Source organism: Nyctereutes procyonoides, unplaced genomic scaffold (genome assembly GCF_905146905.1).
Source record: "Nyctereutes procyonoides isolate TBG_1078 unplaced genomic scaffold, NYPRO_anot_genome, whole genome shotgun sequence".
Taxonomy (NCBI): Eukaryota; Metazoa; Chordata; class Mammalia; order Carnivora; family Canidae; genus Nyctereutes; species Nyctereutes procyonoides.
This window is the reverse complement of record NW_026575034.1, coordinates 10,164,445-10,186,104: the sequence shown is the minus strand read 5'-3', so window position 1 is coordinate 10,186,104 and position 21,660 is coordinate 10,164,445. Positions and strand designations below refer to the sequence as shown.

Genomic DNA, 21,660 nt, shown 5'->3' with positions numbered 1-21,660 from the left:
GGCAGAAAGAGAAGAGGACCGAGGAGCAAAGCCAGAAACTGGAGAGAGGATAGGAGGAAAGAAGTAAATCCAACAGACTCAGCATGTATTCAGGAATCCAGCTTCACCTGCTCTTATCAGGCCCATTCACTGTACTACAGAGCCAACAGCACATAAAAACCAGTCCTTGCAGCTCTTGTATTATTAATGTCAGACCTAAAATGGTCTTCTCAACCTTTCTTACAGCCCATTTCCTCACCTGTTTCCCCATCCTCTACCCTTATACTTTGCCTCCCTGTTTATGACCTCACCTATACCTTGGAAATGAAGTGCTCAGTTTGCTTTTCCAACTTTAACTTTGGCTTCTCTCATCTGTCTCAGTCTGAACTCTCCATTTGACAATACCATCTCCGGCTAACCCGAGGACAAATCCCATTACATTACCCTGTGTGTGGTCCCCCAAGTTCCCCCTTGGCCCTATGAGTAGAACAGATAATCTAAAATAAAACCAGCATCATGCAATGCTTAGAAAAGAAAAGGTCTCACTCAAGGAGGATGGTCACTTGGGAAGGGGCTCCCTAATGCCTACCAAATAAAGTACCAAATCCTTAGCCTGCTCTTGATCGTACCCCCAATCAACCTTTCCAGATTTGGCTACTTGTATTTCCCTATAAGATACCACACTTGAAACTAGACTGCTCACTCTTTACAAGGTATGCTTCATGTGCAAAGGCTTCTATATTTCCACCCACGCTAGCAGTGGAGACAGCTGGTCCTCTATTAAATTTAGGGCTGTGAATGTGATCAAACTTGAAACGAATCCAATGATAAGTAAGATACTTTAGAAATAAAAGGATCTTAGATAACAATATGGGTCAGCTCCATAATACCCATCAAGGAATTTTAAGTGATTGTAAAGGTCATTTTATTCAAGAAGGATTAGGGAAAAGAGAATCAAGTTGGTATTAGATCTATCCATGGGGTCAGGAAAAACTTCTCTGTAAAAAAATGAGTGGTTGGTGAATTGTACAATATATAAATCATATTTCACTAAAGATGTTACCAAAAAGATAATCGATAGTGGCATAGAGTATCCAAGTACAAATTTCCAAAGAACTAATTAAAGAATGGGAGCAGAGAATATTGTTTGGCTGCTGTCCCTCCACAACCAGGTTTTCAAGAAAAGCAGGAGCTGGCCCACAGGCCTCTGAACTGACGGTCACTCAGGATCAAATGCTTGGCTGTCTGCTGACCTTCGCAAGAGCATCACTGACAACATCAAGATCATGCTGCAGCTCACTCATGGCGCTGGTTATGCTCTTGGTGTCTTTCAAGATCTGAATACTCCGTGTATATGGATTATACTTCACTCCAAACGGACGCTTAATTGTTTTGGTAAATTCTCTATTTAAGAAAACAAATAAGAGGCAACCAATTTCTAGGAGGCAGAGGATGAAAACTGAGCGAGCAACAGCAAACTTATTTCATACACTAGAAGAAAGACAAATCCTTATTAGCTGTTCACACAACCAATCTGACCTACTTCCCTATGCAGCATGTGCAGAGATCCCCTGGAATCCTACACAGGCGGGATACCTAAAATTGTCCTAGATGCATTACTCCCACCCCTTGCTTTGCTAGGGAAAGATCCTGTGGATGACTTTAATTGGCTACAGTAAGGAGACCAACTACAGTAGCTTTATCAGTAGACAATGGCAGCACTTGACCACCTAATGACAGACCCCTCAGCCGTGATTTACATAAATACACCTATACACCTATACACCTGTGCACACATGCCCAGAAACAGACCAGAACAGTCCTGCCTTATGCACATAGACATTCTTTCCGTTTAGAATGTCATTCTCCAGCCTTCTCTCAAATGACCTAACTTCTATCCTTTATTCATGCATCCAAGCCCTGCCCTCTTTATCAAGTCAACATTTGAAACTCCCATTTAGAGAACAGGTGTGTTCAGGACCCCCTAGAAACACAGCTGAGGACAACTATACCTGAGAAAGGACTGAAAAGCAGCTTGCAATCCACCTGGTCTACCCAGAAGGGAGCCTCTTCTTCAAGTCTGCACAAAGGGGTCATCTGAGCCAGAGGAAACCCTGCTGGTATTATTATTTGGTTCTGTGCCTTGCCTAACTCCCCAAGTAACAGAAAATCCCTGGAAGACAAGGAGCATGTATGTCTTAAACCTCCATCTATCCCACAATGATCTCACAATGTGACCTCAGACCTCTTCCATCAAATGTTTTGTTGATTCTGCTTCTATAGTCCTTTCCTTTACTACTTCTGTCTTGGCCCAGGCTCTTCTTTTCACCTGAAGTATTACAAAAATCTCCTGAGTAGTTTTTGTCTCCAATGTCCTCCTTTCTTAACACCACACTTAGCTGATTAATAGTTAAAGCATAGCAGGGCACATGGTAGCTCAGTTGGTTGAGCACTTGACTCTTGATATTGGCTCATCTCAGGGTGGTGAGATCAAGCTCCATGCTCAGTGTGGAGTTTGCCTGAGATTCTCTCTTCCTCTCCCTTTGCCCCTCCCCACATTTGCATGTGCTCTCTAAATAAGTAGATAAAATATTTTTTAAAAATAGTTAAAGCAGAGCTCTATTGCATTACACTCAAAGTTGTCCACCTCCCTTACCTTTTTTATGCTGTCCCTTAACCTAAAACTTAACATATCTAAATCCTATTTATCCTTGAAGTGCTTTCTCAGATGCCATTAAGTTTTCCCTGTTCCCCCATCTGGAATAAATTGCTCCCAAATAAAATGGAGAACAAAGTTGCATCTGTATCTCTCTAAGGCTTTCTATGCTATTATATAGTAATTTGCATATAGCTTATTTTTCCTAATAGATTATAAACTCTGATGGGAAGAAACCAGTTTCTCAATGTATCTGATTCATATATGCAATCACCAAACATGACCATAAACAACATACTCTAAATATTTGTTGTGAAAGGGAGATACGTTATAGGCAGAAGGTACCTCATAGGCTTCTAATTATCCAGCTGCTTACTTCTGTGATTTGTTACCATTACTGCACCTATGTTTTGCAGAGGAAAGTTAAGTCATGAGAAAGATATGCTTTACCTCATCTTCTCCTTTGCATCTTCAAAGCTTTCAGATACAAAGTAGACATCCTGAAAAGTTGTGATGAGACACTCCTGTTTGCAGGTAATCTTAGGATCAAAGGGCTTTACTTTGGCATGTCCAGAAAGTGAATGCTAGAAGACAAAGAGTCAGTGAATCAAAGAATACCATCTAATTTCATGGATTGCATCCCAAACACAACCACCAGAATCAGCACACCACTGAATGTATTAATGCAATGGCCCCAACCTATAATTCCAAACATATTTCCTACAGCATTATTTAACCTACAATATACCAGCAAGACAAATGGCTTGCTATTCACTAAGATTCATCTTCATGGCTTTGTTCTAACACACTTTCCATATAAGAGGTACCAAACAATCTTTATTTATGTATATTCCTGCAGTATGATGGCTACTCCCTAGCCTGCACTAGCTATTCCTGTACATGACTTGTACCCACCATCAGGTACTCCATCAGGAGTTTTAGACTCCTAAAAGCAAGAAGTATCATGGACAGTATTTCACATGCATCTGTTACTCAACAAACATAAGTTCATTCCTTAATTGGATAAATAATAATTCTCAAAGAAGTCCATGGAATTTAGGAGAAGTTTTTGCTAGCACACTAAAAGTGGTGAGGGAACAGCAAGATTTTGTAGGCAAAAGTTTTAAAATACTTTTTGTTTCAAAGATATGTATATTGGGGCACCTCAGTGCTCCAGTCAGTTAAACGGCTGATCTTGGGCTCCTGGGGTCAAGCCCTGAATCAGGCTCCACACTCAGCAGGGAGTCTGCTTGGGGATTCTCGTTCTCTCCCTCTCCCTCTATCCCTCCCCATGCTGGTGCTCTCTAAGAAATAAATAAATAAATAAATAAATAAATAAATAAATAAATAAATAATAGTCTATAGTGTGTCAACTATACTAAAAAAAGAAGAAAAAAATTAAGTAAATTCCACAGTAAAAGTAATTAATTCCACAGTAAAAAAAAAAATTAGGGTAGCTCTATAAAACTGAGAAATAGAGAAAATTGTCTTGAGTAATGTTTACTGCTCCCCAAGCATTTCTCACAGCATGCACTTGTTCAAATACAAAAATTCTTGCAGGTTGTATCAATTATATTAAGTGAACATGGCTACGTAGAGAGATTTATGGTTCTTACTTTAAGTTCACTGATAGAAGAAAGTAATCCAGCACCAAAGACTCGCAGCTGCCCATCTTGCTTACAGAGACCAAACTCCACAGTAAAAAAGTAGCACTGCAAAAGGACATTAATGTTACTTTCACATCTTGAATAACTCAATTTAAAACAAAGTGCAACTCTGAGTCACTGACCTACAGTGCCCTGGCATAAAGTTCAAGATCCCCAGACCAGTTCCCAAGTATTTCTGCAATCTGGCCTCTTCTAAACTAGCACTTCTCAAACTGCTATTCCCAAGACTCCTATATACTCTTAAAATATACTTTTAAAAATTACTCAGGACCCGAAGGACCTTTTGTTGATATGGGTTACACCCCACTATATTTACTACAGTAAAAGTCAAAAGTGAAAACATTTATATGTTTACTAATTATGTTACCATAAAACCATTTATGCTATGGTAGCACAATTTAATGCAAAGTAACTATATTATACAAATCAAAAAAGGGTCAGGAAAGAAGCATTGATTTACGTTGTTCCCAAATGTCTGGCTGGAAAAACAAGATGGATTCTCGTATCTGCTTCTATATTTAATCTATTGCAATATGTTGTTTTGGTTAAAGTATATGAAGAAATTCAGCCTCACACAGATTAAGTAGTTGGAAGAAGGCTATGTGTTGCGATAGCCTTTTCAGGTAATTGTGGATATTCTTTTTTGACCCTACATCAAAACTCAGTAAGTGGCAATTTCTTAAAGTTCAGGGATCCCTGGGTGGCGCAGCGGTTTGGCGCCTGCCTTTGGCCCAGGGGGCGATCCTGGAGACCCGGGATCGAATCCCACGTCGGGCTCCTGGTGCATGGAGCCTGCTTCTCCCTCTGCCTATGTCTCTGCCTCTCTCTCTTTCTCTCTCTGTGACTATCATAAATAAATAAAAACTAAAAAAATTAAAAAAAATTTCTTAAAGTTCAGCTACAATGTGGGATCTGAAACCATATCAATGAACTTTAGCTCTTATATTGAAATCCACTTTGCACTCTGAGTGGATCTTTCACTCAAGGACCCTGTACAAGGGTTCCAGAAACACCAGGGGGTCCCCAAATCATAATTTGAGAAGCACTGTTCTAATCATCTAGCCTTTTTCATACTACCTCCCCCACCCTAACACACTTTGTTTTTTGTCATTTCCCCAGATACAACAAGCACCTCCTTGTCTCTCCTTCTGTGCCCTCATCCTGAGATGTTGCTGCCTTTCTGGCAGATGAAAACATGACGCATCTTCTCTGGGCTAGGCCAGATGTTCTTTCATGGAACTTCCCCAAGCAGTTCTCTACCCTCCCTGAACACTCTGCCTGAACTTCTCTGTAGAGTTCACCCCATTTTAACATGACTGCTTCCTCAAGTTGTGTACAAATTCCTTGAAGGCAGGAACCAGGCCTTACTCATCTTTGTATTTCCAGCACGATGTCTTGTATCTAGTGCTCAAAAACATTTCTAGCATCGTTTTCAAAGAACCTATTGTTTTTGCTGGAAAAAGATCTACAAACAATTAACATTATTGAACCTTTTCTTAAAGCCCATGTCTCCTTTTGATGAACTTTAAAATTTTACGCCCTCATTTAATCCTACTGAAATTATTTAAATTAAGATAATATGAGCAAAGACAAATTTTCTAACAATCGTCTTGAATATGCACTTTTAAACTGACACTCACATCTCCCCCGCCCCCCGTCAGAATTACTAATCTATACAGCTATTTTCTGATCTGTACCGTTGCCAGTTTTTGAACAGCCTCCTCTGAAGCTCCAAGGGAAGCCAGGCCAATTTCTTGAGAGAATTGAGCAAAACTAGGTTCAGCCAAAAGGGGGACATGACCTAAGAGTTCATGGCAAGTATCTCTGAAAAAGAGGTACAAATTTGTCACCCTGTGATGCTTATGTCACATAAAAATACATGATCAACAATTCAATCAAACCAAAATCTGATTGCACTTTTATTCAGGTGGTATTACTCTGGAAATGGACCACAAAAGACACTAGAAATTTAGTAAAGAAACTATTTTGGTTCAAAACCAAGGCCACTCACAAACATATACACATAAGATATCCATAGACATGTCCTTGAGGAGGTGCCCACACCCCCACCAAATCAGGTCTCTGCTCAAATGTCACTTTCCCAGTGACTCCTTGTCTGATCACTCTTTTCAAAACAGAAACACTTCTCACATACACCTCTTTCCCCTTTCTCTGCTTTACATATATGTATGTGTGTATGTATATATGTGTATATAAATACTTAATATATATACATATATATATACTTGTTTGTTTATTATCTCTATCCCCCATTAGAATAAAAATTCTATGAAGGCAGAAATTTTTGTCTGATTTTTTTATACTCCTCATGCTTAGAATAGCACCTGGTACCTAATAGGTAACAGGTTGTCAATTGATAATAGTAATGATAAAAAAAGAAGTAGAAAATAATAATAATAGTAATGATAATGGCTAATATATCTAGAGCATGGAGCATGTATTATGTGCCAGGCACTGTTCTAATTGCTTTACACATGTTCATTCATTTAATCTTCACACAAAACGCCTGAAGGAAGTACCATTATGACAAATAACTATTTAATGAATGAATGCTAAAGCAGAAATACTCACGGCTCTGGGGTATAGAGAGGGTCTGAACTGTGTCTCACGTACTGTGTGCAGTGAAAAACTCGGAAGGCCAAACCTGATAAGAAATCTCTTGGTGATAAGTAACCAGCCACGGGACGGATGGAAAAACCTGTGCGCTCTGCAAACCAAAGAAGAAAATGAAGAAAATCTTCACCCAAACAGACCATTTACTGCAACATTTTAATACCACCAGTGGGTCCCAGTAACAGTTTGAGGGAGAACATGGAAACTAAATTTATCATGTGTATACAAAGGGGAAGTAATCATTATTAAGCACTTACCATAGGTCAGGCATTGAGTTAGACCTTACATATCCCATCTCCTTTCATGTATACAATTTGAGCTAGTTCATTCTTCTCATTGTGACAACTGTAAAACTGAGGCTCAGAGACTCAATAATGTGCCCAAAATTACACAGTAGATGATAAAATTCTCCTTATATTATACCTTGCTGTCTCCCCAAACTGTTTAGAATATCTCCTAGGCAACCTTACTTCCTTTAAAAAAAAAAAACTAACAAGGTCTATTAATATAGATCAGAACCACTTCCTAATTTATGCCACTTTAAGCCAGTACTACCTCTTGCAAAGTTTATTCTATCTAAATCGGATGATGCTCTTCTATCCCCCAACAGCTAAGACTACATGCACTCTGTAAAAGAGGCGTCCCGGCAGGGCAGCAGCAGCTCAGGGGGCCTCTCTAAGCTCCACTCTTGCTGTTCATTTTAAACCCTCGCCCTCTGTTCTTCCAATTCCGCTCAGTTGCTTTTGTACTTGGATTCTCCTGCTTTGATAGATTAGACTTCATCGTCCAACAGAACTCTCCACAACAATGGAAATGTTCTCTCTAGGCTACAATGGGGTAGCCACTAACCACATGTGGCCATTAAGCACTTGAAATGTGGCTAGTGTGGCTAGAAAACTAACATTTTGGTTTACATTAATGTGAATTTTTTCTTTTTTTATTTAAATTCAATTTGCCAACATAGAGCATAACACCTAGTGCTCATCCCATCAAGTGCCCTCCCTAGTACCCATCACCCAATCACCCTAGTCACCCCATCCCCCCACCAACCTCCCCTTCTGCAACCCTTTGTTTTCCCAGAGCTAGGAGTGTTTCAAGGTTTGTCTCTAATTTTTCTCACTCAGTTTCCCTCCTTTCCCTTAAAATCCCTTTCACTATTTCTTATATTCCCCATATCAGTGAAACCATATGATGATTGTCCTTCTCTGATTGACTTATTTCACTCAGCATAAAGTGAAATTTTTTTAAAGATTTTATTTATTTATTCATTATAGTCACACAGAGAGACACAGAGAGGCAAAGACACAGGCAGAGGGAGAAGCAGGCTCCATGCAGGGAGCCCGACGTGGGATTCGATCCCGGGTCTCCAGGATCGCGCCCCGGACCAAAAGCAAGCACCAAACCACTGTGCTACCAGGGATCCGATAATGTGAATTTTTTAAACAACCACATGTGTCTAGGAGCCACTGTATTTGACAGTGCAGGGAGCTCCTTCCCACTGGTGTTTGTTTGAACTGTCATTCAGATTTGATTTCCCTCTTTGACAATTTCCCTTGAAACACATTTACCAACATGTTCTGCAGCCAGCTCACGCTCCAGACCCCCAAGTGAACAGCTTTCAGCTTTGTATCCACAACAAAATATTTCCTCCAAATCTCAAGCAAATTTAATTTGATGACTTCTGTAGCATATGCTTGCCCATCTTTGTAAGACCCGTGCGTGAGGTCATGTGCATTGGTTCTCTATCATCCTTAATCACTTTTTCAAATCTAGTTTTTATAGGAACCATTTATATGAGTTCTTCCCTTATAAAGCTATAGTGCCTTTTCCTGCTTAGTTTTTTATTAGTTTTGTGCATAATGACTGACTAATAATTATAGAGTTGAATAGACATGTAGATTTTTATGATGGTCTGTATAAGAAATTCAAAGAGAGGAATTCCAGATCATGATGGAAATAAACTAAACTCCCTTTGAGTGAGAAACATAACTTCTATTTGTTCCTAAGGTTCTAGTCTGCTGAGATCAAAGGGGATATTTATTTTTCTTACATATTATAAACCCTGGAGATCACTCCTCATTTTACTTCCTATACTAGCTAGAAGGAATATAAGGAATATAAATAAGGAAGCCTGAACCAAATAAGCCTGAGGAATGAAAAGGAAAAACACTGTCCTTACTCTTTGTTGATGCTTCTACTAGCACATTCTTCCTTGAGAAAATTACAGAGTCTTACTGTGAAAAGGAGCTTCAGAGACCATTTATTCCAATCTTCCCCCAAAGAGCTTGAATCTCCTCTACCACATCCCCGACAAGTGGGTGTAGAGCTTTTGCACGAAAACCTCCAGGAATGCAGAAATAACCATCCCATGAACCTGTTCCATCTTCAAATGGCTTTTTTTTTTTTTAGCAAGATCTTCTCCATTTTGAGCTAAAAGCTTATAGTTTCTATCCAGTTATCATTTACTTAGGGTCACATAGTATTGCTTCTATTCCACAAGATGATCATCTAGTATTTAAATAAAGCTATAATGTCCCCTAAATCTCCAGGTTAAACACCCTAAGAGTCTTTCAAATTTTATTTATATAATACATTTTCCAAGCCCCTTATAATCCTGCTCATTTTCCTATGCACTTGCTCCAGATCATGACTGCCCCTCTTCCAAGGAATGCCCAATACTAGATTTCAAAAGAATGTTCCAATACTCCAGAACAGAGTAAGGAAAATTCTGACCTCCCCTACACTTGAACTTTATTCCTTCATTAAAAGTTCTATCATGATTACAGAGTTAACATTCCCCTTAACAAAAGATTAACTCGTGCATTACCTTTTAAAAAGTTTGAGACATCTTCCAATTGTGGGATGTTATCTTCCCGGTATCCACAATATTTAGAAAGCAAAGGTAAGTTTTTGAGATACTCTCTGCAGGCATGGGTTGGGTAAAGTTTGTTGAGCTCTTGGAACACAGTTCCCCAGGTCTTAATCTCCTCTTCAGTGAATTCAACCTTGGGAATGGGGTCTCCACTAATGAGACAAAGAGAAGTTATTTTAAATTAGCATTCAATAAACAGCAGCACTTACCTTTTATTTACTAAATGACATGATTTGCTCTATTCTTTTATTCTATTATTTCAAAGCTGAATAAGTTATTTTTATAATATACTTACTGTTTATAGTTCATAGCCAAGTCTGCAAAATACTTTCGTCTTTTACGGTAGACATTGTCTTTGAAGCCCTGATAATTAAAGAAAAGTTTTTAAATATTCATACTAAAAAATACTTGACAAATGATATTTAGGGAACAGTTCATTATTACTCGAGCTATGATATAACCCCTTTAGGGCTACATCATTGCTATTTTAAGCAAGTACTGTCTAGAAATTCATGATCTTTTTTTTTTTAAAGATTCTATTTATTTATTCGTAAGAGACACAGAGGGAGGCAGAGACATAGGTAGGGAGAGAAGCAAGCTCCCTGTGGGGAGCCCGGTGCAGGACTCCATCCCAGGATCCCGGAATCATGACTTTAGCCAAAGGCAGACGCTCAACCACTGAGCCACCCAGGCATCCCTCATGATCATTTTTAAAGTCAATGTTATATGAAAGCTTTATACTATTGTGGCTACTGAGATAAAGATACTCTAGATACAAAAGTCCCATAGTGGGTACAAAAGTAAAATGATTTAAGGAATAAGAAAGAAAAGCCTACTTAAATGCACAATTCTTTTCCAAGTGATTTTTTTAATCATTTGAGTATATCTTCAGCTATATTCTCTGTAATAGTAATTAACAATAAAATAGTAATTAATAAAACATGAAATCATGACAACTAAATCTAGCCTTAGATTTTATCACAAACTGTAAACATATTCCTATTTATAAAAGCAAACAATGATAATAAAAAGAAAATAATTTACACTTAGAAAAAAAATTTTTTAAATAGATAAAATAGACTTCAAAAAGCAAAGCCCAGGAGAAAACAGCCAATAATGCTATAGAGGAAAGAAAGGGAAGACACTTGAAAAGAGAAAATGAGACTCATCTCTCTAACACGGATTTACAAACCCCTACCATGTACCTGGCCTTGTGCTAAAATCCAGAGAAACAAATATGAACAAAGCACAATCTGAGTCTCCAGGGAGTTTACATCAACCAATTATTATGGAACAGTATGACAACTGCCTTATTAGAGATATGCCAAGATGCCACTGGAACTCAAAAATGAAACTCTTAATCCACAGTATGTGAAAGAGGGCAGTTGGGGGGGAGTCAGGGAAGGTTTCCCAATGATGACTCCCAAGCTAAGTCTCAGAAAAGGAGTGGGGATAGCTGGGTGGGAAAGGACAGAAAGGACAGTACTGATGACGGTGAAGAAAGAGCATGCTGTACCTAAGGAAATGTGAGCTGGAGCTTGGAGAGAACAAGGAGCATGGGGCAAATTGGCTTGAGGTCTGCTAATAAAGGTCTGAAATAGCTTGGACTTCAGTTTTTGGGTAATGGGAAGCCATTGATGATTTTTAAAATGCTTTATTGAGCTATAATCCACACACCCTAAAATTTTTAAGCGTACAGTGTAGTGATTTTTAGTACACTCATGGGCTTATGCAATGACCTCCACTATAATTTCAGAAAATGTTTCTCCCCAAAAGAAACACCATACTCATTCATGGATTCTCCCCATTTCCCTTCATCTCCGGCCCCCAATAACCACTAATCTACTTTCTGTTTCTATGAATTCGTGTATTCTGGATATTTTGTATAAAAGGAATCATATAACACACATGGCCTTTGGTAACCAGCTTCTCTTACAATCAGTTTTCAAGGTTCATCCACGTTGTAGAATGCACGTATCAATATTTCACATTTTTTTTGATCATAATATTCCATTTTATCGACATATCACACTTTATCTATTAATCAATGGATGGATGTCTAGGTTGTGTCCACTTTTTGTTATTATGAATAAAGCTGCTATGAACATCTGTATAGAAGTTTTTACATGAATATATGTTTTCAATTTTCTTAGATAGGTACCTAGGTATCATTGGTGAGCTTTAGGCAGAAAAGGGATAATGACCATACTGAGGTTTTAGATCCTTCTAGGGACTATGAAGAGGATGGGTTGGAGGTGTTAAACTGGAGGCTGGGGGGTGAATTAAAGGTGTGGTAATAGGAATAAATAAAGAACAAATTTAAGCAATATTTAGGAGGTAAAAATCAGTAGCACTTGGTAGTAGAGCAGAAATAGTTATTTAGTTACCTCTCCATAACCATGCTCCAGATTTTCTTGCCTTTGAACCTTTGCTCATGTTGCAATGAACTATCCTTCCTCACCATCTCTTTCCTGCCAAACTCCTTTCAGGCCTAGTTAAAATGTTGCCTTCCTCTGATCTCTTCAACTAGAAGTGTTTGCCTTCTTGTGTGCCTCTCAAAGCAATTTGCTCATGCTACTTAGCACTTTTCACAATTTAATCTCATGTTTATTTACAGATGTGTGCTTTATCTTTCCAACTAGACTGCAAATGCCATGAGAGCAAGTGCAATTGGAATTAATAAATTGCTCACTAAGATATTATAGAAAAATGTGGATGCATCAGCTGAGGGCTGTTTAAGATACACAGGCAATGAACAGAGCTACTAAGTGGCAGATCAAAGTCCCGGTGCATATGACTCCAAAATTGCACTCTTTTTCTCCACCCTCCCAGGACCCTAAGACTCCACAAGCAACCTTAATGCTCTGGGTTTACTGATTCTCCAACTCATGCCTGTACTGTGTCCCATATAATTTTCCAAGGATCCAACATCCTATTTCAACTACCTAATAAACTAGTCATGCTGGATAGCGTGGGTAGTAAGTGTTTCTCCTTCTTATCCTTACCCTCCTTTCTAATAATCTATACCCACTTTAACAAAAATTGCTGCAGATATTGTCTTTATTTTAGCATAATTCTTGGAATAGCTCTTATTAATAGGAATGACAGACATAGGACAGGTGTTTCAGAGTCAGTGAAGTTAGCTGCGCTTCAGGCAGTTAGTCTGGATTCCCCAGGACTATGGAGACTTCCTGAAATCCAGATTAAAACAAGATCCTGTTTAGTCTAGAATAAGTGCATTCTCCAAAAAAGAAAATAATTTGTCTTAATTTTTAGTTTGCTTTAAATAATTTTCATGAAAAGATTTATTAAAAATATTTACAGGATGATCTGCATCCAGTTCAGATCCATACATCAGAACTCTGTTGGCACAATGGTCCAGGTCAGAAATCTTCATTGGAAACCAAGGAACAGTTTCCATACCTGCAAAATACAAAACCACTAACAGTTGAAGAGATGATCTTAAAGGAAGGTAATAAGGAAAAAGAAATTAAGAAATTCATAAATACATTTGGATGAAATTTTTAATTTTAGCTTGTACTTTGAGGCAAAATTTATACAAATAAATTGCTCTATTTCTAATAAGTAAATTTCATTCAAAATTTTTGGGTTCAAAAAATTTTTGAGCCTTGATTTTCTTAGTATTGGAGAAATGCTATACTTCAGGAATAGATTTTAAGTACAAAAAATTTGTAAGCTACATATTTAACTATCTTTTAAAAAAACAGAGTAAGGTATACAACTTTGCACACCAAGGTGCAACTATAATAAGGACTTTCAACATTTCTTTTTGTTGATGCAAATGATCTTAGAAATCATTTTGTCTTTGCCAATTTGATCTCTCACCTCCTCTCAGACATGCAGCCCTCCTGTAACTCCGGGGTTTTGCACATGTTGTTCTCCTGCCTGGAATACCTATATCCTACTCCCACTTCCTGCTCCACCCCATCCTTCTAATTTTCCTGAGAATATCCTTCTCCTCCTACAAGACCTTCCCTGACCCTGCAGGTAGAGCTAATTCTCTGTCCTCTGGGATCCTATGACACTGTGTTTCTGATTCTCTAAAACATATCAGTTTATATCTGTGTTACAGGAAAGAATGGAAAGGACTCTAAGGGAGGGACTATATATATATATATATATATATATATATATATATATATACACACACACACACACATATATGTATGTATGTATGTATTTGTATCTCTGTTTCTTAGTAGAAATAACTGACACAAGTTGGTGTTCCCTAAATATCAACTGAACCATTTAGCCCCTAAAAAACTCTTCATTTTATAGATGGGGTAACCAAAGCTCAGAGAGGTAAAGTAATTTATCCAAGGCAATTCATCTCTACTGGAAGAGAGAGGACTAGAATTCAATCCTTCTTGTTCTAGCTCTCATATTCTTTTTAACATATCCAAAAGTGATAGTCAAGAGATTTAACCACAAATACCACAGAGGCACCAATCACTCAAAATAGATACAAGCAGCATCCTAAGCTCCTGCTCCACCAGATATTAACCCTTTGATTGTGGTGGGCCTGGGACTCCTAGAGTAGCATCTGGAGCAAATGGGCTTCAGGCATGGTGGGACACTCAAGGGACTCGGGGAAGCAGCTATCTGCCACTCAGAAATGGAAGCATATTAGTATTTTAATAACTTACACAGCCACACAAATACATAACAGATGTGTACCAGCCCTGATTACACCCCAATATTGTGCATGTTCCATACCATATGTAAAATGTGGTTGAATTACCCTTTTATCTTTTGTGCCAAGTAAATGACAAGGATTTTTTTCACAACAGAAGATCTTACCCATCTGAAACCTTAGGAGGCTTTGTTGCTTTTCACTTGCTTTTAGTGGGAGTGGGGACAGGGAGGACTGTGTAAAGAGTGTATTTACATCATAGTTGTCAGCAACTGTCAATATTCTCCACAAATTTGAATATTCATTTAATATCTGCCAGATGCTAAGCCTTGTGGTAATTTTTAAGTACGCAGGGATTGTAAATTGAAGGTTTGTGAAATTAAGAAATGCTTGATGATTTGGAAACTGAGAAAACGTAATTTCTAACTATTCTGAATTCTTAGATCCAAGGTTTCCCTTTCACTTCTCTCACACTTGATAAAATGTTACTTTATAATTGTTCTATAGTATTTTGAGGAATTACATTTTGTGCTCCCTTCACTATCAGGCTGTAACCAATTTGAAGAGACAGTGTTTTATTTTTATTTCTGTGCCTTCAAGATAAATATAATATTGGACATACATTATGTACTTAATCTTCTGAGTGGGATTTTCACTTTTCAAACTTACCATCTTCCTTCGCAGTAAAATTATCTGGTGGATTCACAGAGAGAACGTTAGTGTGGGACTTCAAGAGATGAAAAATATCATTCAATTGTTCTCTGTTGATATCACAGTCAACAAAAATCTCAAATTCTGAGCTTCTTCTCTTTGATTTTCGGGACTCAATATGTAATAGGTTCACATGCTTCTCCTGTGTAAAGCAGAGAGTAAAAATACATAGGAAAACTTCAGAAAAGGTAATAGTCTCTGAGCTCATTCCTTTCATTACCACTAAAAAATCAATTCTATGCTTGTGGTGATAGTCAAAATAGAAGAAGGCTGTTTTTAATGCTATCAACAGCAAAATAATTCCCCATAAATATTAAGTACTGCTCAAAAAACTTTGAAAAATTTATCACACCCTCCAGAAACTAATAAAATGACACCCACTAGAAGTCTCTCAAATTGCCAGAAATGAACGGCCTCAAATCAATATACCAAATTTCCTAGATAAAAAGAACCTTTCAAAAATTCTTATAAATAAAAGTGTTTTCAAAAAGTGATATTAGGAGCACCTGGGTGGCTCAGTGGTTGAGCGTCTGCCTTTGGCTCGGGTCATGATCCTGGGGTCCTGGGATCGGGTCCCACATCCGGCTCCCCACAGGGAGCCTGCTTCTCCCTCTGCCTATGTGTCTGCCTCTCTCTCTGTGTGTCTCCCATGAATAAATAAATAACGTCTTTTTTAAAAAGTGATATTAATGTCAGCCCTTTAGAAAGGAAAGCTTCCTTTGCGAATATGCATTTAATAAAATTAGATGAACAGCTTGAACAGAGTATTTAATACCTCAAATCTCTTAAGCTACAAACTTAGTAACCAGCTGAAGCAGATTGCTTCTTCTGCTCTCTTCCCATGCCAGCCCAAGCTGGGTGCCATATGTGCAAACCTGTGGGAGGAGGATATCTTCTCTTACCAATTTGGATAGCTGAGGACCAGCACCAGTGGCATAATAATGAAACATAAGAACAAATTACCCAATATCTAAAAAAATAAGGTTAGAATAGCTGATTTTCAACACTAACAAGTTCAATTTGAATTAACTTGGTGAATACCTATGTAGCCAGGTAAGAGCTGTGAAGCATACAAATGAAAAGCAAGACATACAAGGAGCTTATAATCTAGTTGGCTAACACATGTCAGGCTAAGAGAAAATACAAGTAGTAAGTATTTAGGTGTAGTAGATATTCTGGGAAAAAGCATTATGGGCTAGAGAAAGTAGACATTTCCATGCAGCAGACAGGAACTGAGATGAGTCTTAAAGAATAGTTGGAGTAGGCAGATAGAAGGGAAGGAGGAGGATTCCAAACAGACAGAGCTGTAAATGCAAAGGTAAAGATAAGTAAGAATTATGAGGAACATGAACCAACAGGAAAAAAAGAGTATTTAAAATGTTGGGAAATTGGAATAGGCAGGATTTATCCTGGAACATAGATTTTATCATGGAATCAATAGTAGAAAGCCAGTTACAAAATATACTAGAGTTGATCAGAAATAAAAGAGAGTTTCTGATATATTTTTCTAGCTACATCTCCTGAGGCAAGGGAAATAAAAGCAAAAATAAACTATTGGGACTACATCAAAATAAAGAGCTTCTTCTGCAAAGCAAAGGAAACAACCAAAAAACTAAAAGGCAACCTACTGAATGGAAGAAGATATTTGCAAATGACATATCTGATACAGAGTAAGTATCCAAAATATATAAAGAATTGATAGAACTCAACACCCCAAAAATAAAATAATTCAAATTTTAAAATAGGCAGAAGACATGAACAGACGTTTCTCCAAAGAAGACATCCAGATGGCCAACACACATATGAAAAGATATTTAACATCCCTCATCATCAGAGAAATGCAAATCAAAACCACAATGAGATATCACCTGACAGTTATCAGAATGGCTAATATCAAAAACACAAGAAACAACAAGTGTTGGAGAGGATGTGGAGGGAAAAAGAAACCTTGCATTGTTGGTGAAAATGCAAACTGGTGCAGCCACCCTGAAAAACAGCATGGAGGTTGCTCAAAAAGTTAAAAATTGAACTACCCTAAAATCCAGCAATTGCACTACTAGGTATTTACACAAAAGATATAAAAACACTAATTCAGAGGGTTACATACACCCTTATGCTTGCTGCAGCATTGTTTATAACAGCCAAACTATGGAAGTAGCCCAAGTTTCCATTTATAGATGAATGGATAGAGAAAATGTGGTATTTACCTATAATAGAATATTATTCAGCCATAGAAAAATAATGAAATCCTGCCATTTGCACTGACATGGATAGAACTAGAGAGTATAATGCTAAGCAAAATAAGTCAGAGGAAGATAAATACCATATGATCTCACTCATGTGGAATTTGAGAAATAAAACAAGCAATCAAAGGGGAAAAAAAGAAACAAACCAAGAAACACACTCTTAACTACAGAGGGAAAGTGGGCCAGGGGGATGAGTGAAATACATGAAGGGGATTAGGAGTGTGTTTGTTGTGATGAGCACTGAGTGATGTATGAAAGTGTTGAATCAGTATATTGTACCTGAAACTCATATCACACTGTGCATTAACTATATTTGAATTAAAATTAAAACTTTTTAAAAGTAGAGTTTAATCTATTTCTTGTTAATATTTACAATAAGAATGCATTCATAAATGTTTTCTGAATGATGACTTGAATAAATATAAAGCTAAATTACATTTTTGGAGACAAAGATGTAAAATGTCAATTTTTCCTCAACTACTCTAAGTTGAATACTATCAAAATCAAAATCTTGATGGAATTTGGTGAGGAAATGTAACTAAATAATTTAAAATTCCATCTGGAAGAAAAAGTCAAGAAGATCCGGGAAAATTTACACAAAGTAGAAGTAATAAGTGAGACATTTCCTATCATGTATTTCAATTACAGAAACAGCCACGGAGAAGTTAAGCAGTTTGCCCAAAGACACATAGCTAAAAGGTATCAGAGCTGGAATTCAAACTCAAGCTGTCCTACTCTATAGCCCATGCTTTTAAACCCTAAATTGTAATCCTATTTACCAAAAAGGAAGTCAGAATAATGGATCACATGGATCTTCTTTGAGTAAGATATATATAATCTGAAGAATGAACACACTAAAGACTGGCATAGCCAAAATCTAGGACCTAACTACATTGGGAAGATGGGAGGAAGGGAAGTTGAGAGGGCCACTGGAAAGGGAGCTGTGTCAAAAAAGCTAAGTCTTTACTTCCATTATAGGAAATCATTAGGTAATAGCTAATATCCATAAGCCAAAAAATCATGAAATAGCACAAAAAGCATATTGTTTGTAAACATAGAAGTAGGGGCACCTGACTGGCTCAGTTGGTAAATGAAAGCATGGGACTCTTGATCTCGAGGCTGTCAGTTTGAGCCCCACCTTCAGTGTAGACATTACTTTAAATCTTCAAAACAAACAAACAAAAAAACATGGAAGTAAATTCTAGAATATATAGTTAAAAGAGTTGGAAATAGTTGCCTCCTGAAGGCTGAGGGTAAGTAAAACAAGATGGATACAGAGCTGTATGGGTAGATCTTAAAAACATAGTGCTGAGTAAAAAATAATAATAAAAATAAAATAAAATAAAAAGGATATCCTACAATAAAAATTACATAATTTGCTAATACATGCACACACAAAAACTCTACATATTCTAAAGTACACATAAAAATAATTCCATGTACAGATCAAACATATCAGAGCAGCTGTCTATCAGAAGAGAGAAATGGAGATTGAATAGAATAATGAAATAAAACAGGAGGAGGCTGTATGAATTGATGATGATAAGCTTACACATAATTTGATGTGTATGATTAACTCAACCCTTTGTCCTAAGGTTAACAAAATAAATTAGACTTAAAAATGAGGAGCTATATTTGGGGAATATGAATAATAGTGAAGGGGAATATAAGGGAAGGGAGAAGAAATGAGTGGGAGATATCAGAAAGGGACACAGAACATAAAGACTTCTAACTCTGGGAAATGAACTAGGGGTGGTGGAAGGGGAGGAGGGCGGGGGGTGGGGGTGAATGGGTGACGGGCACGGAGGGGGACACTTGACGGGATGAGCACTGGGTGTTATTCTGTATGTTGGTAAATTGAACACCAATAAAAATTAATTTATAAAAAAAAAATAAATAAATTGGAAAGCCTCAAAAAAAAAAAAAATGAGGAGCTATGAAGGGGTGCCTGGGTGGCTCCATCCAGTCAGTGTCTGATTTCTTAATTTCAACTCAGGTCATGGTCTCAGAGTCATGAGATTGAGGCTTCCCCTACCTTCCTCCCATCCTACCTCCCGCCCCCCACCAATGGGTTCCACACTAGGTGGGGAGCCTGCTTGAGATTCTCTCTCTCCCTCTCCCTCTACCTCTCCCACACACACACACTCAGCATGCGTGCACCGCTCTCTCAAGAAAAAAAGTTAAAAGATGGATTTATGGAAATGGAATTACTGGGTCAAAATATGTGAACATTTTAAGGCTACTAATACATATTGCTTCCTTCCCTATTATACCAATTTATCCTCACACCAAAGGTGTATTTAAGTCCCAAATGCACTGAAGCTTTGACGGTAGGGAACAGTATAATTGTAGAATCTTTATTATTTTGATATCTTAAAAATATGATTAAATATATCATTAATGTCATTAAATAATATTAAATATTTAATATTCTATTTAATTAAAATTGGCTTTTCTGAAATCCACGAAGTGAATCTTTCTTTCCCTATTTCTTTATTAGCTATTTGTATCTTCTCTTCTGTAAATGGCTTGTATCTCTTGTCCATTTGTTAGAATCAAGCAATATTTTAGAAACTAAAGTGCTTAAGAAATTTCTGCCACGCATCTCTGAAGAATTTACAAAAATTCACATTTTAAATATCATTTTAGAGACTCATTTTAGAAGAGTATTATGCGAAAATATGCAGACTGCTTACCTGGAAGATTTTTAGTGCTTTTATAAGTCCACCAATTTCATTCTTCAAGGAAAAAATGAGAGTCGCTCTTCCTCTTTCTAAGGAATTATCTTTGTTTTCCTTATTGTCTTCAATCATGATGAATTTGGTGTCGTTCTCTAAAACAAAGTATGAAAATAGAGAGGTCTAAAAAAGAAGTTGTGCAATATAGACTATATTTGATAATGTTTGAAACCTAAGACAATATTTGATAACACTCTCTGAGTTCTAATTTCCTCACCTGTGAGATGTGGATTTGTAGATATGCTTTGCAAGACTGTAATGAGATCAACATAAGATAAAACATTGCCTATCAACCCTAGACTATAATAGGCATACAATGCATGTTACTGGTTTCCTTTTTTTTTTTCCTAATTCAATTCCTGCAAGGTGTGAGTCATGCCCACTGGCTTCTTGCAGTCTTCCTACTGTGGCCTGAACTGAGCACTCTTCACCTATAAAAGCTTACTTTCCCCCTACACTTTCATCACTTTATTATACTGGGTCTTGAATGTTTTATTCATGCATGTCTTGTCTTTCAACAAGGCATCAAACTGCTTCAGAACAAGACCTTCTATTCCTTTCATAAATTCAAGAGCCTGGGCAGCACTGGACACATGGGGACCACAAGGATAATGGCTAGCCACTAGAATTCTGGCTCCATATAAGTATCTTCTTTCTTCTCTGACTTGGAATCCTCCAGGCAGTGGACTCTGGAAGGCCAATAAGCCTTTTAAACATTATCCTACAAGAGTTATATGATTATGGATCCAACTCTGGTGTGTGCGTGTTGGGGGAGGTAAGGATATTGTGAGGGATGAAAGTGGGATATAACTTTCAACAGAGAAAATACGCTTGAGAAATAAGATCTGGATTTAAAAATGAAAACAGCATTTTGAGGATTTATTCTTACTGGTTTTCTTTTCATTATTAATTTTCCTAATTGCCTAGTTTCATGTTGGAGTTCCAGTGGAATTAATCCTTAACAACTTAAGTTGATATAACCAATTCCACTGTCTTTCATCTGCTTGCACTAACTGCTCCAAGCCTGAAGCAGTACCACCCAGAACAGGAATAATATGCTGCTCTGGGCTTTAAGCCAGATAAACTGGGTCCAATCCCCCACAACTCAAACTTCACTGACTCACAGAAGCCTTCCCAGGCCTCCCTAAGTCCATTCCCCTCAGTGTTCAAGATTGCCAACCATAAACCTCCCATTCATAGCAATGGTCACTGGTGTAGTTATAGTTCTGTTTCAGTGAGTATTTGGTTATGTGCAGAAACACCACAGGTAGAATAAAATTCCTGGCATTTAGTTGAAAGCTGTCTTCTCAGAAGATGAACTAGACATCTACCTTGGCATCTTCTCAAGCACCTATTTATATTACTAAACAGTGTATGGAAATATTTGGAATGTGAAGTCAGACATATCTGTTTATTGGTCTGATGTTTATTAGTATATGACCTTGGGTATGTTACTTAACCTTTCTAATATAACAAAGTTACCGAAACGATTCACTGGAACTC

The 21,660-nt window shown here is 37.5% G+C and overlaps 1 protein-coding gene across 1 annotated transcript; it reads right to left on the bottom strand.

Annotated features, from left to right (window-relative positions):
- Window positions 1-1,208: 1,208 nt before the first annotated feature.
- TPH1 (tryptophan hydroxylase 1) lies at window positions 1,209-20,232 on the bottom strand. Its single transcript, XM_055318020.1, has 10 exons — window positions 20,116-20,232; window positions 15,132-15,315; window positions 13,131-13,231; window positions 10,104-10,171; window positions 9,764-9,960; window positions 6,895-7,030; window positions 6,000-6,126; window positions 4,252-4,347; window positions 3,086-3,219; window positions 1,209-1,383 (listed from the first exon to the last, which is right to left on the bottom strand). Exons 1-10 carry the CDS (start codon window positions 20,230-20,232, stop codon window positions 1,209-1,211), a joined length of 1,335 nt encoding a protein of 444 aa, XP_055173995.1.
- Between the last annotated feature and the right edge of the window lie 1,428 nt (window positions 20,233-21,660).